Source organism: Crinia signifera, chromosome 2 (assembly GCF_055691185.1).
Source record: "Crinia signifera chromosome 2, ASM5569118v1, whole genome shotgun sequence".
Lineage (NCBI taxonomy): Eukaryota > Metazoa > Chordata > Amphibia > Anura > Myobatrachidae > Crinia > Crinia signifera.
Window position 1 is genome coordinate 49,963,144 of NC_139218.1, and position 18,468 is coordinate 49,981,611.

General features: G+C 42.3%; 1 protein-coding gene across 1 annotated transcript in view; it reads right to left on the bottom strand.

The window, feature by feature from the left end:
• Nucleotides 1-1,144: 1,144 nt before the first annotated feature.
• HSF5 (heat shock transcription factor 5) overlaps nucleotides 1,145-18,468 on the bottom strand; it is a 32,536-nt gene continuing 15,212 nt past the window's right edge. The window contains exons 5-6 of the mRNA XM_083172035.1: nucleotides 6,376-6,439; nucleotides 1,145-1,360 (exon numbers count right to left, since the gene is read on the bottom strand). Of these exons, the coding sequence (XP_083028161.1) occupies nucleotides 1,287-1,360; nucleotides 6,376-6,439 (138 nt within the window). The 3' untranslated portion in view covers nucleotides 1,145-1,286. The remainder of the gene's footprint in view (nucleotides 1,361-6,375; nucleotides 6,440-18,468) is intronic.

The following is an 18,468-nucleotide window of genomic DNA, read 5'->3' on the forward strand; positions in this document are numbered from 1 at the left end:
TATTGCATCCATCTAAATGACAGACATAATATAATTGGTTGCTATGGCAACACCACCAAAATTGGGTTGCTCAGGTGAAACAACAATTGATACTATGAGAGCATTACCTTCTTCTTTGAAATGCCAGCGACACCCTTCCAGGTCACATCAGTCCCTGGGCCTTATTTTGGTTCATTCTTTCTGACAAAATCCTTCTTAGATGGGCAAAACCATGTGCACTGCAGGTGGGGCAGATGTAACATGTGCAGAGAGAATTAGATTTGGGTGAGTAATTTTGTTTCTGTGCTGGGAAAATACTGACTGCTTTATTTTTACACTGCAATATAGATCTCACTTTGAAGTAAAACCCCACCCAAATCTAATTCTCTCTGCACATGTTACATCTGCCTCACCTGTAGTGCACATGGTTTTGCCCATCTAAGAAGGATTTTGTCAGAAAGAATGAACCAAAATAAGGCCCCCTGTCACAATGATGTCTACAAACTAGGAGCCCGAATCAGTATGGATCGCATATGATCAGCTGTTCGCAGCATGCAGAATGGGTCCTGCGCAGTTTTCTGCACATTAATAAACTACCACGGACATCAGTGGACACTAAAACAGTGGAATCAGTGTTTATAATTGCGGAAATACTCCAGCTACAGTATGGTAATATGGAAATACAGCATTACCTATAACATGGAATGTCACGGAACCATCCAAAATCTATGTTTTTCAGAAGAATATGGCTAAATTCAAACAGAGAAGTACCTTAGACCTAACAAAAACATATTATGAACGTGTATTAGGTTATTATTGTCAGCTAGTAAATGAATATAGTACGTTCACTTCTCGCTACTAATAATTTATAATATGTGTGGTTTGATCCTGTGGCATTAGAACTACTATAATCAGGGCTATTTTTCAGCAGGCTCCAGCAGGAACTGAGGCCCTTATTCTAGTTCACTCTTTCTGACAAAATATTTCTTAGATGGACAAAACCATGTGCCCTGCAGGTGAGGCAGGTGTAAAACCCCACCCAAATCTAATTATCTCTGCACAAGTAACACCTGCCTCACCTGCAGTGCACATGGTTTTGTCCATCTAAGAAATATTTTGTCAGAAAGAGTGAACTAGAATAAGGGCCTCAGTTCCTGCTGGAGCCTACTGAAAAATAGCCCTGACTATAATGGAAAAATATGTTGTACAGTTAATTTCTAATAATACCTGAACAAAGATAAAAACAAACAGAGCGTCCCTTAAAGGCAATTCTAATGAATTCCAACTTTGCACAGTACAACGTCATGTTACTCCCCTAGTCCTTCTTCCACTGCCAATTGCTGCTGCTGTCTGCACATTGCATCTACCAGGTGACAGAGATCTGCAGGGAAACAGGAACATAGAACTAGTGTTATCTGTCTGCTCTGGAAACGGTGATCGCGATGTTCATCTAGAACTGTGATCGTACTGCGGTTCTAGCAAATCACGTCAGACCCGACAAGCCTTAGGTCAGGGCAACACCGGCCCTCCAGATGTTTATAAACTACACATCCCAGCATGCCTTGCATCAGTTTCAGCATGGCCACATAGCAAAACTAATGCAAAGCATCTTGGGATGTGTAGTTCACTAACATCTGGAGGGCCGGTGTTGCCCAGCCCTGCCTTAGGTCGACACATGAATTAGGTTGACATGGCTAAGGTTGACGGGGTTGGAAGGTCGACACAAGCATTAGGTCGACAATGGCAAGGTCGACATGAGTTTTTTCTAATCCCCCCCCCCAATGTATGCATAGTCGACATGGACACCGTGAAAGTGAACCGCATCCCCTCGCATGGCTCGCCATGCTTCAGGAACGGTGCCTCGCTACGCTCGGCACACTATTCTATTCACCCACCACGCCCTAGTGGATGGTAGGGCATGAAATACCACCTGACGGCACATGCCGGCTCAAAAAAAATTGTGAAAAAAAATCATCGACCCTTTGACTGTCGACCTTGCCATGTCAACCTTGGCTTGTGCTGACCTTCGAACCCTGTCAACCTTAGCCATGTCAACCTATTTCATGTGTCGACCTTCAGTGGTCGACACAATGCATATCGACCTTAATAGGGTTGACCTAATGACCGTTTATTAATGACTAATATGGGCCTTCTAGAGAAGATGGAATGTTGCCTATACAGATGGAGCGCCGGTCAGCCAGCCAGAAGAATCACCAGATCTCCTGGGCTGGTGCAGGCTGGGGACAAGAGCTTCATCTGATGGGGATGCGCATCTCACATGCTTGTGAGTCCCAGTCAGCACGGCAGCGGGGAGCAGATTCCCTCCCCATTCTGGCGCACAGCGGCGAGTGCCGATTCTATCGCCAATGAGCAGCTCCATTTAGAGCTGCTCTATCTGTGACTTATCTATTTAGCACCTTTTAGAAGATAATAGATAGAATCTGATTGGTTGCTATGGGCAACATCCCATCTTAGTAAATGTACCCCCTGACTCTTCCCCAATGCAGTAGACTGTGTTCCCAGAAAACGGCTTCTCTTGTAAGTACTTTGGTCATAATGATTTCCCAATGCTAAAAGGGGAAACGGCAGTTCTGCTTTTTATCCTTTTGCAATGGTATAGTGGAATTACCATATCTCCTAATAGCACCCTAGGGCTGATGGGATACTGGAGCCATTCAGTGGAATCGCCCCATGCAGGCACAATGTACATTTTAGAGACGAATGTATGGAAATGTTTTACTGAACCACCAGTAACCACAATTAGGAATATTAAATATTTAACACCAACTACATATCAAAGCAAATAAATATATAGCACAAAGGTGGCATCAAGAAAATAGAGGTCATTTGGTTCTTGAATTTAATTGTTGTACATGGGGACTGCATAAGTGGTATGTAATAAGAGTCAAGCAATCTCAATGTGTTCTGTACGCAGCGCAGTGATAATGATACTGTACTGTACGTCCCACTGGGGCATATTTAGAACTAACCATATCTTTAATGCGGTTGAGGGTGTGATAATTATAATCCAAATTGCAATGCGGTAATGAAAACTTCTATTTGCGTTTCTTATTGTTGGAAAGCAGGGACAGAGATAGCTACAAGTATCACTTTGACTCCAGATTCAGGGCCTTATTCAGACTTGGGGCCTTATTCTAGTTCATGCTTTCTTACAAAATCCTTCTTAGATGGACAAAACCATGGCCCTTATTCTGGTTGGTGCGGTAATATCCGCGTGCGTTCGCGCCGCCGATGTTTTGTGTCTGCGCATGTGCAGAGGCGTCTCTGCGCATGTGCGAGGCGGACGCACGGCAACATTCCGCATGAAATGTGTACACTACGAGCAGGGGGTGGAGAGGGGTGTGAAGGGCTGTTTGGGCTCATTACCATATGTTTACACCCCGCGTTTCATGGGCGTTCCCATGCAAACGCTGGGCGTACGTATGGTAATGCGGCCATGACGCACGTGTAGGGGGCGGACATATGACATTGCCGGATGTCAGCTGCCCGCCCAGATCCCTGCTTTTGCACGGAGAAATGCCCGTGTGGTCTGAGGTTGCGGGAGCTGCCTGGCCACTCGGTCCTGCATTCGATGGTCGGCGATTATCGAATGATGGGGGAGGTTCCCTGAGATGGAGGAGGTGTATTCATGAGAAATACACGTGCGGTCCGTTCGGACGGCTTCTTACCGCGTACGGACGGAGTTGGCGAACCGTATGGAAGGCGGGGTTTAGGACGCACGGTGCTGGCCGCATATTCGGATCCGGCCGCACCGATCAGAATAAGGGCCCATGTGCACTGCAGGGGGGCAGATGTAACTTGTGCAGAGAGAATTAGATTTGGGTGGGTTATTTTGTTTCTGTGCAGGGTAAATACTGGCTGCTTTATTTTTACACTGCAATGTACTTTGAAGTAAAACCCCACCCAAATGTAATTCTCTCTGCAGAAGTAACATCTGCCCCCCTGCAGTGCACATGGTTTTGTCCATCTAAGAAGGATTTTGTCAGAAAGAGTGAACTAGAATAAGGCCTTTGATCGCAAATGCAAAATCTTTCTGAAATGGAGAAAACCATGCTGCACTGCAGGTGGGGCAGACGTAACATGAGCAGAGAGAGGTAGATTAGGGTGGGGTGTGTTCAAACCGAAATCTAAAGATGTGTACACACAGTGCAATTTTGTCTATGCCCAATTTTGACTATGCGATTTCTCTTGAACCCCCCCCAGAGTCCAGACCCATGACAATCTTGACTATCTTCACTTGAGATTTTGACTAAGCTATTTTAGCCCATGGTCAAATACACTACAAGTGACATGGTCAAATTTGCCTTGTCTGCGCAGTTTATTTATCCATGCGATAATGACCTCATGGGGTCGCACATCAGTATCGCAAGCAGGGAAAACACTGGCAGATTTTTACTAACTTTTTATACAATTTTGACTAGATAGTAAAAATTGTAAGCCAAAATAGCAACGTAAAAATTGCAGTGTAAAAATAAAGCAGCCAGTATTTACTCACCCAAATGTAAATCTCTCTGCACAGGTTACATCTGCCCCACCTGCAGTGCAGCTTGGTTTTGTCCATTTGAGAACGATTGTGCATTTGTGATCAAGTCTGAATCAGGCCCACAGACCTAGCACCACCTTCTATCCTTCCTGTCGGGGTCCCTCAGGGTTCCGTCCTTGGCCGCATTCTGTTCTCCCTGTACACCTCCTCTCTGGGTGCACTCATTAACTCCTTTGGCTTCCAATATCACCTCTATGCTGATGACACCCAAATCTACCTCTCCTCTCCTGATCTGTCCCCCACTGTTTTCTCTCAAGTTTCCAACTGCCTCTCTGCCATCTCCACCTGGATGTCTGAGCGATTTCTGAAGCTGAATATGGACAAAACCGAACTTATTATCTTTCCCCCACCCAGAGCTATGCCCCCTACTAATATCTCTTTCACTGTTAACAACACCATCATCTCCCCTGTTCCCCAACTCCGCTGCCTGGGTGTCACTCTTGACTCCTCCCTCTCCTTTGCACCCCACATCCAAGCCCTGGCCCATTCTTGCAGGTTCCAGTTACGCAACATTGCTCGCATCAGGCCCTTTCTCTCACAGAGTGCAACTAAGCTGATCATCCACTCATTAGTCATCTCACGGCTTGACTACTGTAATGCTCTTCTCACTGGCCTCGCTCAATCCCAACTAGCTCCTCTCCAATCTGTCCTCAACGCTGCAGCCAGGCTTATCTTCCTCTCCCGCCGCTCTAACTCTGCTACTCCCCTTCAACAAAATCTGCACTGGCTTCCATTCCCCTACAGAATCCTCTTCAAACACCTCACACTCACATACAGGGCCATCTCTAATTCCATTGCTCAATATATCTCTAACCTCATCTCCATTCATACACCCTCCCGCCCTCTATGGTCGGCTGACGACTGTCGTCTCTCCTCCACCCTGATCACTGCTTCCCATGCTAGAGTACAGGACTTTGCCCGTGCTGCACCCCTTCAGTGGAACGCACTCCCTCGCTCCATTAGACTCTCCCCGACCTTGCAAAGCTTCAAACGGGCCCTGAAAACTCACCTATTCATCAAAGCGTACCCTTCCACTGCATAAACCAGATGGTTCTCCGACCCCTTGCCTGTTTACATCCTGCTATCTAACCACCACCCACTTGTACCTCTTGTAATCTGTCTGTCTCCCCCTCCTACTAGATTGTAAGCTCCTCCGAGCAGGGCCCTCTTCCCTCCTGTTGTCAAAGCCCACTTCTCTTCACATTTCACTCACAGCTCTCCTTTACTCCAACACTCAGTGACCATCTTCGTCTGCATACTCATCTCCATCATTGGCCTCAAGCCTCTAGTTGTATGTTGATTGGGTCCTCACTACTTACATTTAAGCTGTAATGTGTATTGAACTGTGGTGCTCTTTATTTGTACTGTATTTTTGTTATTTATTCAATGTTATGCCAAGTTTTGTCTCCCTGTACTGTTCCTTTGTACGGTGCTGCCATACACTTGTGGCGCCTTATAAATAAAATTATAATAATAATAATAATAATAATAATAGGCATGCATCAGTAGGGCCACTGGGGAGAGATCTGCAGGAGCTTGGCGAATATGTCCATGCCCAAACCTGAGGGCTACAACCAAATTAACCATTCTAGCCATACCTATTTCAGCGACAGTGTAAACTCCAAATGATGCATAGGACCTTCCATTAAAAAAGTGGAATAGAGACATGTCTGTACTGTATGTATGTCTGCATGCATGTGTGTATGTGCAGAGTGGTAACAGGCACAAATGCACATGCAACTGAATTGCAGCACCAGATATTTTAGTACACAAAGTTATCCACATCCAAAAGGCCACAGATTCCTGTGTCATTCACAAACACTTCTATTTACCAGGATGCTGGTTCACTTCTGACACTCCTCTGGATTCTGCCAAGTCTTCTGTATTCATGCCAACCTACAGTTTGCGAAAATATCTCCATTACCGTAGAATATGAGGCAGAGATTATAACTATATATATAACTATACTATATATAAATATATATATGAAAGAAAAGAGTAACCACCAATGTAACTATAGCTGCTGTATCGGGAGGGTATAAGGCTCCCAAAAGATACAGAGTACGTGAAAGAGAGTATGATACAGCGCTCGGGTTTTTCTGAATTTATTACAATATTAAAACATGATTATGAACAATACATTGCATGTGAGAATTCTCAAAGATAATAAAAATGAAAAAACTGGTAAAAAATATTTTTAAAAAGGGTTTGCCGCTAGCATTCAATATTGGAGCCAAATGGGTATTGAGTGTCCTGAGTCAGCACCAGGGTGTATAATTACCATACGTGGTGGATGACCTTGTTGGAAATGGATGTTCAAAGTCCCGGAGATTTCCCAGTGGTGGATTCCTGTACCTCTCACAATGGAGGTGGTGGTGTGGCAGTCCTTAAGGTACGGCTGGTAACAAGTGGAAATGGCTGCGGGTTCCAGGGGATCCAAAGTGATATGAAGCAAAACTGGTCCGGGTATGGTGTCCTCTGCAATTGCAAGGAGTAAAGTGGAGCTGTATTGGAGCTGGATGGCTGTCCAATGGAATGCTGGAGCAAGGGTATGGGCTCAACGCGTTTCAGAGTGTTCACACGCCTTCATCAGGAGCTGGAATGGTTTGTTACTGCCAGGGTTCTCCCTTTTATTCCCTGGGATTGATTAGGGAACTGAACCCAGGTGTGAAAGGGCTTCATGGGAAATCCCATGAAAACACATAATAAATGAAAAAACATTAAAAAACCATAATGAATTTAATATGAATGCACAGAAGGATTTGTTTCTAAATGGTTATAAACAGTGTAAATGGCATAAAAACACGTTAATGTCAAAACATAAAAGAATAAAGTTTTGCAATAGTGAGGTCACGTGACCTCCGTGAGTCACGTGATCCGGAAATGCAAATACATAGTCCAAAGACAAAGCACGGGATCACAGGATCTATGGTGGGGAGGTTGAACAAATGCATATGTGCATGTAGTATAACTTAGCCTGATCTTCAGGCTGAGCACTGAATGTTTAAAATCACTCTATTCACTGTAACGGAGTGTTAGTTTCAACACTCCGTGTGGGCGGAAGTGACGTAGCGCCCTGAGTGTGTTTGGGCGGAAGTGACGGAAATCTGCCGTTCAGTGCATTAAGGTGTCTAAAGGGGCGGAGGTGACGTGGCGCCCAATGCTTGTACTGGCGGAAGTAATAATAGTCCGCTGTTTGGGGACATGTGTGTATCTCAGAGAGGCGGACGTGACGCCCGGGTTCCGATGTGGCGGAAATGGTCATGGTCCGCCTTTCAATGTTGTGATACTGGAAACATGACATTTGGAGTCCCATCGTATATAATGACCTGTCTGGAGGGCGGAACTAGGAGTCCAACATTACATATGGTTGGCAAATAGGATGTGTGGATCAGTATTCCCGTGCTTTGTATTCAGTATAAACATATTCAATATTCATATTTCTTGTTCCATATGATGGATCTCGACATAGAGGGAGGATTTGTTATACATAAGTAAGTAAATAAATAAATAAATAAATAAAGAAAAGGAAATAGAATTATAAAGATCTAGATCATATATAAATATACTGGCATCTCAATTTCCAAAGAGGATGTTGGAAAGAGATATATTAGAGGTACAATAACATTGAAATATAAAGTACAGTTCTATAAATGGTATAGAGATTTATTAATATGCACAATTATTATAAAAAATATTTATGAAAAAATAATAATAATAATAATAATATGACGGAATATGAGGAAATGTAAAGAAATTGAACTCAATTTATTGTATCTTGGATTGTATCAAAGATACTAACAGATAATACACATATCTTGCTGAGGGAGGGTAACAAGGGCTAAGGAGGGAGTGGGCAGAGCCGAATTTCCCATTAGGCACGTGAGGCACCGGCCTAGGGGCGGCACATGTTTGGGGGCGGCACTTGGATGCCTGTGATAGTACTGTCAGCCCAAAATGTACCAATAACTGCAAAATATCCACTGTACTGTACTATATTCCATCTTAAATAGAGTGTAAATGTATAGGACATGCAGATACTGCCCCTATAAACTGTCCTACTTAGTAAACATTATTGTTGTGCCTAGGGGCGCCCTCATCCCTAAATCCGCCCCTGGGAGTGGGTGGTATTAAGGTCCATACATTGTAAGGAGGGTGTTGTTATTCCTAATACATATTTACAAGGTGGTATATCAGGAAGGAGGGAGGTTGTGTTAGACAGAAGATGCTAGGAGAAAGACATCATAGAACGCTATTAAGCTCTAACGCCTCATTCAGTCCTTCCGGATGGAGGCAATTCAATTTAAAAGTCCAAAAGACTTCTTGTCGGCAGAGTGTTTTGTATCTGTCACCTCCTCTTAGAGAATGAGGGATATGTTCAAGACCTATTATTTGAATGTCTTTAGGATCTTTTTCATGTGAATGCAGGAAATGTCTAGAGACACTGTGACAGATAAGTCCCTTCAGTATGTTTCGGCGGTGTTCGAGAAAACGTACTTTTAGAGGGCGCGTAGTGCGTCCCACGTATCTCAAACCACAACTACAGGTTAAAAGGTAGATTACATAACTGGTATCACAGTTAATGAAGTTTTTAATCATTATTTGTTCACCTTCTGCATTAACATTTGTGGTCTTTTCTGTGGTGTATTGGCACATGGTGCATCGATTTTTTCCACATTTGTGAAAACCCGGAGGTCTTTGTGGGAGCCAGGAACTAGCATTCGAAATATTGGTAGACTCTTCGATTTTTTTCAAGTGGCTAGAAGCCAGATAAGATTTGAGGGACTGGTTCTTTTTGTATATAACTACAGGTTTGTTTGGTATCAAGTCTTTAAGTATTTTGTCCTGTCTGAGGATGTTTTAATTTTTATTGATAATCCGTTTAATTTGTACATGTGCATTATTATATTTACATATGAAGGCCATCTCATATTCTTTATTGTTTATTTTTTTGGCGTTCTGTTTTAACAACACTTCCCTATCCATGGTTTGTACTTCTCTTAGGGCTTTTTGTAGGAGGGGGTCTGGGTATCCTCTGGATCTGAAAGAAGAAATCATGTCTGAGGCTTGAAGATTAAAGGTCTCTAGAGAGGAGCAGTTGCGGCGTATTCTCATAAGTTGTCCCTTTGGTATATTAACTTTCCAGGACTGGTGGTGTGAGCTATTAAAGTGTAGGTATGACTGTGTGTCGACTGTTTTGGTGAAGTTCGCTGTGGTGATTTTGGAATCTACTATGTGTAGGGAGATATCTAAAAAATCAATGTGAGTGGGATCAAAATGGGAAGTGAATGATAAGTTGAAAGAATTGTGATTAAGTGTGGTGACAAATTGTTGTGCCGTGAAGTGATCACCATCCCTAATAAAAAATAGATCATCAATGTAACGACCATAGAATTTTTGTATTTTTCCCAATGGGAAGATAATGGTAGTAGAGAAACTACAAATATAACCAATGAACCTGATATGTTTCGGGATTTATACCGATTAGAAGATCTCCTTCGGGAGGAATCAAAGAATTGGCTAGACAGTGTGAATCTACAACACTATGTAGATAAAAAGATGATACCACGAGGTCTAAGACTCATAAAACCATCCATCTTTCAGGAAGACTCAGACTTCCAGAAAGACTGGGACAAACTTCTAGATGATTGTTCCAACCAAAAAGTTGAAACTAATTATTAAATATAGAACTATGAGAACTAACCAATTAGAAAAGGAAATAGAGACAATAAAAACCAAACTGGAGGTGCTCTCCAGCCGCAAAGATTATAAAGAAAAAGATATGTTGATAAATGAACGTATAGAGAAATATGAGAGAGGACTTTTAGAAACAAAACAAAAAAAATTTAGGAGGGATTTGAACGATTATCAGAATGATGCAGTTCGAACATATAAAACCATCAATAAAACCAGAACTGACATCAGACGTCCAAGATCCAGGTCTAGACACCAATATAGCAATAATAACAGGACACAAGAACCCAGGAGAAATTTTTCAAGGGATAATAAGGTGTTTTTTCAAAATAGACAAGAATACCAACAAAGAGACTACATAGCTCCCCGTGATAGTCACCATCTCAGAGGAGAAGGAGCGAGACCCAAAGATAGACAGCATTATAATAGAAGGGGGCGCAATAGATCACCCCAACGGGATTTTCAGATGGACCGTCCCCGCCCCAATCATTGGGAAAACCCACACCCCCTGCAATATGTAGGAACCCCAAAAAGACAAAGGGAAAAAAGCCAAGAGGCTCTAGAGGAGGGATACACTCAAAGAAAAACCACCAGAACGAATTAACTAATAAATTAGACAATATAAAAGATAACCCGACCAATAATAGTCATAAAAATGTGTTCAATATTTCATCTAGAACACTTGACACAAATGAATTGTCTTTACTAGCTAAAGGCTTAAAATAGGTACCCTCAGATGACCCAAACATTTTTGAATTGTTTGTGGAGCTAAAGAGATATTTCGCCAACAAAAGTATCACAGAACAAACAGACCCCGGCTATCCTATTGTACTAGACCCATCAGATGATCCAGCTTTAATAGCCTTACAGGAACTTGCAATGGAAAGTGAACAAATTTCACCTCAATATAAAAAGATCTATGATACTACATCTGAGGCCTTCAAACGAAAATCGGAATTTTTTCCAATATCAGCAAAGAGTGCCATTGTAGAAACATTCTACAAGGTTACTCTTGAAGACTTGAGAGAACTATGTAAACAGAAACATAGCAGAACTTCTAACCTATCTAGAGCAGAAAAAAGAGCATTAAAATTATTGACAAAAGACACATCTATAAAAATCAAGGAGGCAGACAAAGGGGGGGGGGTCTGGTTGTCCAGGACAGAGAGGAGTATCTACGAGAAGCCTATAACCAACTTAATGATTGTACTTTTTACAAAACACTTAAATCTGATCCCACCCCTTCATTCTTGGTTGAATTTAAGTACTTAATTGATGACGCTCTAACCAAGAACATAATTTCCAAAGAAACATGGCAATTTTTGTTTACCCCCACCCCATCACGCCCACCTATTATCACCTTCCTAAAATTCACAAATCACTCACCTCACCCCCTGGTCGCCCTATTATTTCTGGGATTGGTTCACTCACCACTAATCTATCACATTATGTGGATTTTCATTTACAACCTCTTGTTCCTGGGCTCAGGTCACATTTGAAGGACACAACTCATTTCCTTCAGAAAATTGAGGGCATCACTTGGAAGGAGACATATGCCTTCATGACACTTGATGTCAAATCTTTATACACGAATATACCACATAATTTGGGTATCAAACATCTCACCAACAAATTAAACAGAGACAGTGACCTGACACAGGAACAACAATCTTTTATTATCTCGTCTATATTCTTCATTCTCACCCACAACAATTTTTTGTTTTCCAACACTCATTATCTCCAGGTGATGGGGACGGCCATGGGCACTAGGTTCGCGCCCAGCTATGCCAACCTATACATGGGTGAATTTGAAGACACCCATGTGTGGGGCGGCGGCTTCGGTGCGAATCTGGTGTTCTATGGTCGTTACATTGATGATCTATTTTTTATTTGGGATGGTGATCACTTCACGGCACAACAATTTGTCACCACACTTAATCACAATTCTTTCAACTTATCATTCACTTCCAATTTTGATCCCACTCACATTGATTTTTTAGATATCTCCCTACACATAGTAGATTCCAAAATCACCACAGCGAACTTCACCAAAACAGTTGACACACAGTCATACCTACACTTTAATAGCTCACACCACCAGTCCTGGAAAGTTAATATACCGAAGGGACAACTTATGAGAATACGCCACAACTGCTCCTCTCTAGAGACCTTTAATCTTCAAGCCTCAGACATGATTTCCTCTTTCAGATCCAGAGGATACCCAGACCCCCTCCTACAAAAAGCCCTAAGAGAAGTACAAACCATGGATAGGGAAGTGTTGTTAAAACAGAACGCCAAAAAAATAAACAATAAAGAATATGAGATGGCCTTCATATGTAAATATAATAATGCACATGTACAAATTAAACGGATTATCAATAAAAATTACAACATCCTCAGACAGGACAAAATACTTAAAGACTTGATACCAAACAAACCTGTAGTTATATACAAAAAGAACCGGTCCCTCAAATCTTATCTGGCTCCTAGCCACTTGAAAAAAATCGAAGAATCTACCAATATTTCGAATGCTAGTTCCTGGCTCCCACAAAGACCTCCGGGTTTTCACAAATGTGGAAAAAATCGATGCACCATGTGCCAATACACCACAAAAAAGACCACAAGTGTTAATGCAGAAGGTGAACAAATAATGATTAAAAACTTCATTAACTGTGATACCAGTTATGTAATCTACCTTTTAACCTGTAGTTATGGTTTGAGATACGTGGGACGCACTACGCGCCCTCTAAAAGTACGTTTTCTCGAACACCGCCGAAACATACTCTAGACATTTCCTGCATTCACACGAAAAAGATCCTAAAGACATTCAAATAATAGGTCTTGAACATATCCCTCATTCTCTAAGAGGAGGTGACAGATACAAAACACTCTGCCGACAAGAAGTCTTTTGGACTTTTAAATTGAATTGCCTCCATCCGGAAGGACTGAATGAGGCGTTAGAGCTTAATAGCGTTCTATGATGTCTTTCTCCTGGCATCTTCTGTCTAACACAACCTCCCTCCTTCCTGATATACCAACTTGTAAATATGTATTAGGAATAACAACACCCTCCTTACAATGTATGGACCTTAATACCACCCACTCCCTCCTTAGCCCTTGTTACCCTCCCTCAGCAAGATATGTGTATTATCTGTTAGTATCTTTGATACAATCCAAGATACAATAAATTGAGTTCAATTTCTTTACATTTACTCATATTCCGTCATATTATTATTATTATTTTTTCATAAATATTTTTTATAATAATTGTGCATATTAATAAATCTCTATACCATTTATAGAACTGTACTTTATATTTCAATGTTATTGTACCTCTAATATATCTCTTTCCAACATCCTCTTTGGAAATTGAGATGCCAGTATATTTATATATGATCTAGATCTTTATAATTCTATTTCCTTTTATTTATTTATTTATTTATTTTTTTACTTATGTATAACAAATCCTCCCTCTATGTCGAGATCCATCATATGGAACAAGAAATATGAATATTGAATATGTTTATACTGAATACAAAGCACGGGAATACTGATCCACACATCCTATTTGCCAACCATATGTAATGTTGGACTCCTAGTTCCGCCCTCCAGACAGGTCATTATATACGATGGGACTCCAAATGTCATGTTTCCAGTATCACAACATTGAAAGGCGGACCATGACCATTTCCGCCACATCGGAACCCGGGCGTCACGTCACGTCCGCCTCTCTGAGATACACACATGTCCCCAAACGGCGGACTATTATTACTTCCGCCAGTACAAGCATTGGCGCCACGTCACCTCCGCCCCTTTAGACACCTTAATGCACTGAACGGCAGATTTCCGTCACTTCCGCCCAAACACACTCAGGGCGCTACGTCACATCCGCCCACACGGAGTGTTAAAACTAACACTCCGTTACAGTGAATAGAGTGATTTTAAACATTCAGCGCTCAGCCTGAAGATCAGGCTAAGTTATACTACATGCACATATGCATTTGTTCAACCTCCCCACCATAGATCCTGTGATCCCGTGCTTTGTCTTTGGACTATGTATTTGCATTTCCGGATCACGTGACTCACGGAGGTCACGTGACCTCACTATTGCAAAACTTTATTCTTTTATGTTTTGACATTAACGTGTTTTTATGCCATTTACACTGTTTATAACCATTTAGAAACAAATCCTTCTGTGCATTCATATTAAATTCATTATGGTTTTTTAATGTTTTTTCATTTATTATGTGTTTTCATGGGATTTCCCATGAAGCCCTTTCACACCTGGGTTCAGTTCCCTAATCAATCCCAGGGAATAAAAGGGAGAACCCTGGCAGTAACAAACCATTCCAGCTCCTGATGAAGGCGTGTGAACACGCTGAAACGCGTTGAGCCCATACCCTTGCTCCAGCATTCCATTAGACAGCCATCCAGCTCCAATACAGCTCCACTTTACTCCTTGCAATTGCAGAGGACACCATACCCGGACCAGTTTTGCTTCATATCACTTTGGATCCCCTGGAACCCGCAGCCATTTCCACTTGGTACGAGCCGTACCTTAAGGACTGCCACACCACCACCTCCATTGTGAGAGGTACAGGAATCCACCACTGGGAAATCTCCGGGACTTTGAACATCCATTTCCAACAAGGTCATCCACCACGTATGGTAATTATACACCCTGGTGCTGACTCAGGACACTCAATACCCATTTGGCTCCAATATTGAATGCTAGCGGCAAACCCTTTTTAAAAATATTTTTTACCAGTTTTTTCATTTTTATTATCTTTGAGAATTCTCACATGCAATGTATTGTTCATAATCATGTTTTAATATTGTAATAAATTCAGAAAAACCCGAGCGCTGTATCATACTCTCTTTCATATGTATATATATATATATATATATATATATATATAACTATATATATATATATATATATTAAGCAATGGGGGGGATCCCCTTCCTGCGCTCAGAGTGTACGAGCAGCTCCTCTGAGGGGTCCTCTGTTAGACAGGACCCAAAAGATAGGTATGTAAAGAAAAGGAGTTTCAGAGAGCGCTTCAGAATATAAGACAATTTAAAATAATTGATATTTAATAAAATATACAGATATATAAAAAACCTGTAATCAGGTAATATACAGATACATGTGATGAACAATGAATACAGCTCTTATTAGTTGTTCAGTTCATATGATGACAGGGCCCAACGCATTTCGTCATAATCACGACTTCATCAGGGGCGAGAAATGAAATCGGATATCACTGTAGATCACAATAATAAATGATCATATTACAAAAACATTTGAACAGGAGGATGGAAATACAATGAGTATGAAGGATGTGAGAACAGAATCGGAGATGGAGGAGAACAAAGACCAAAATGGATACATCACCATTAGTGTACTAATGGTGATGTATCCATTTTGGTCTTTGTTCTCCTCCTCCATCTCCGATTCTGTTCTCACATCCTTCATACTCATTGTATTTCCATCCTCCTGTTCAAATGTTTTTGTAATATGATCATTTATTATTGTGATCTACAGTGATATCCGATTACATTTCTCGCCCCTGATGAAGTCATGATTATGACGAAATGCGTTGGGCCCTGTCATCATATGAACTGAACAACTAATAAGAGCTGTATTCATTGTTCATCACATGTATCTGTATATTACCTGATTACAGGTTTTTTATATATCTGTATATTTTATTAAATATCAATTATTTTAAATTGTCTTATATTCTGAAGCGCTCTCTGAAACTCCTTTTCTTTACACATATATATATATATATATATATATATATATATATGTATATACACTGCTCAAAAAAATAAAGGGAACACTAACATATTATTATTTTTCTTTACATAGTTGAATGTGCTGACAAAATCACACAAAAATTATCAATGGAAATCAAATTTATTAACCCATGGAGGTCTGGATTTGGAGTCAGACTCAAAATTAAAGTGGAAAAACACATTACAGGCTGATCCAACTTTGATGTAATGTCCCTAAAACAAGTCAAAATGAGGCTCAGTAGTGTGTGTGTGGCCTCCACCTGCCTGTATGACCTCCCTACAACGCCTGGGCATGCTCCTGATAAGGTGGCGGATGGTCTCCTGAGGGATCTTCTCCCAGACCTGGACTAAAGCATCCGCCAACTCCTGGACAGTCTGTGGTGCAACGTGGCATTGGAGGATGGAGCGAGACATGATGTCCCAGATGTGCTTATTTGGATTCAGGTCTGGGAAACGGGTGGGCCAGTCCATAGCATCAATACCTTCGTCTTGCAGGAACTGCTGACACTCCAGCCACATGAGGTCTAGCATTGTCTTGCATTAGGAGGAACCCAGGGCCAACCGCACCAGCATATGGTCTCACAAGGGGTCTGAGGATCTCATCTCGGTACCTAATGGCAGTCAGGCTACCTCTGGCGAGCACATGGAGGGCTGTGTGGCCCCCAAAGAAATGCCTCCCCACACCATTACTGACCCACTGACAAACTGGTCATGCTGGAGGATGTTGCAGGCAGCAGAACGTTTTTCTTGGCGTCTCCAGACTCTGTCACGTCTGTCACATGTGCTCAGTGTGAACCTGCTTTCATCTGTGAATAGCACAGGGCACCAGTGGTGAATTTGCCAATTTTGGTGTTCTCTGACAAATGCCAAACGTCCTGCATGGTGTTGGGCTGTAAGCACAACCCCCACATGTGGACGTCGGGCCCTCCTACGGCCTCCTCCACGTCTCCTGATGTACTGGCCTGTATTCTGGTAGCGCCTCCATGCTCTGGACACTACACTGACAGACACAGCAAACCTTCTTGCCACAGGTCGCATTGATGAGCCACTTGTGTGGGTTGTAGACTCCGTCTCATGCTACCACTAGAGTGAAAGCACCGCCAGCTTTTAAAAGTGACCAAAACATCAGCCAGAAAGCATAGGAGCTGAGAAGTGGTCTGTGGTCACCACCTGCAGAACAACTCCTTTATTGGGGGTGTCTTGCTAATTGCCTATAATTTCCACCTGTTGTCTATTCCATTTGCACAACAGCATGTGAAATTGATTGTCAATCAGTGTTGCTTCCTAAGTGGACAGTTTGATTTCACAGAAGTATGATCGACTTGGTTACATTGTGTTGTTTAAGTGTTCCCTTTATTTTTTTGAGCAGCGTATATATATATATATATATATATATATATATATATATGTTATCCTTGGATGAGTGGCGCCACTTTATGCTTTAATAAATATATACAAAAAACAACAATATTCCCTTATTGATATAGGGTGTCAGCCCGTCTTAAAGTAACTGGTATAAGTACCGGTATAATACTTATAGAAAAATGTGCAGGGAAGGAATAAGACCTTGGCGACTAATCGTTGTGAGAAGTAATAAAGGTACTTGTTTCCTAGAACGGCCACAACGATTTAGATCGTTGTGGTCGTAAGATAAAAAATCGGATCGATCGCATCGCATGCGATTTGGTCGCATACGATGCGACCGATCCGATCGACCGATTTTTCACCCGATTTTTTTTTTTTTCCACCAGATTTGTTTAAATTGCCCCCCCAAATGTTAATAAGTGTGCTAGACCCCACGATAGACGTGAACCCGAAGCGTGGCGAGCGCAGCGAGCCCGCGAGGGGCGGCGGTGCGCGTCCTCCGACCTTTTCATTCCCCTACTATCCACTAGGGCGTGGAGTGAGAATATAATAGTGTGGCGAGCGCAGCGAGCCACCGTGCCCGAAGCGTGGCGAGCGCAGCGAGCCCCGCGAGGGGACGCGTCTAACTTCACAGGTATACGCGTCCCCTCGCGGGGCTCGCTGCGCTCGCCACGCTTCGGGCTCGGTGGCTCGCTGCGCTCGCCACACTATTATATTCTCACTCCACGCCCTAGTGGATAGTAGGGGAATGAAAAGGTCGGAGGACGCGCACCGCCGCCCCTCGCGGGCTCGCTGCGCTCGCCACGCTTCGGGTTCACGTCTATCGTGGGGTCATGGCGGGCACATAAAAAATGTGAAATGGGTCATATTGGCCCATTTCACCTTTTTTATCATTTTTCCCTATGTGAGATGGACTTAATCAAGTCCATCTCATCTTGTGCCATTATAATGGCACAAGACCGACCGATTTCAATGTTAAAAGATTTTTTAACATTGAAGTCTATGGAAAAATCGGGTCAATCGGTCGGTCGCATCGCGGCCGATTTTAATTGGTCGCGACC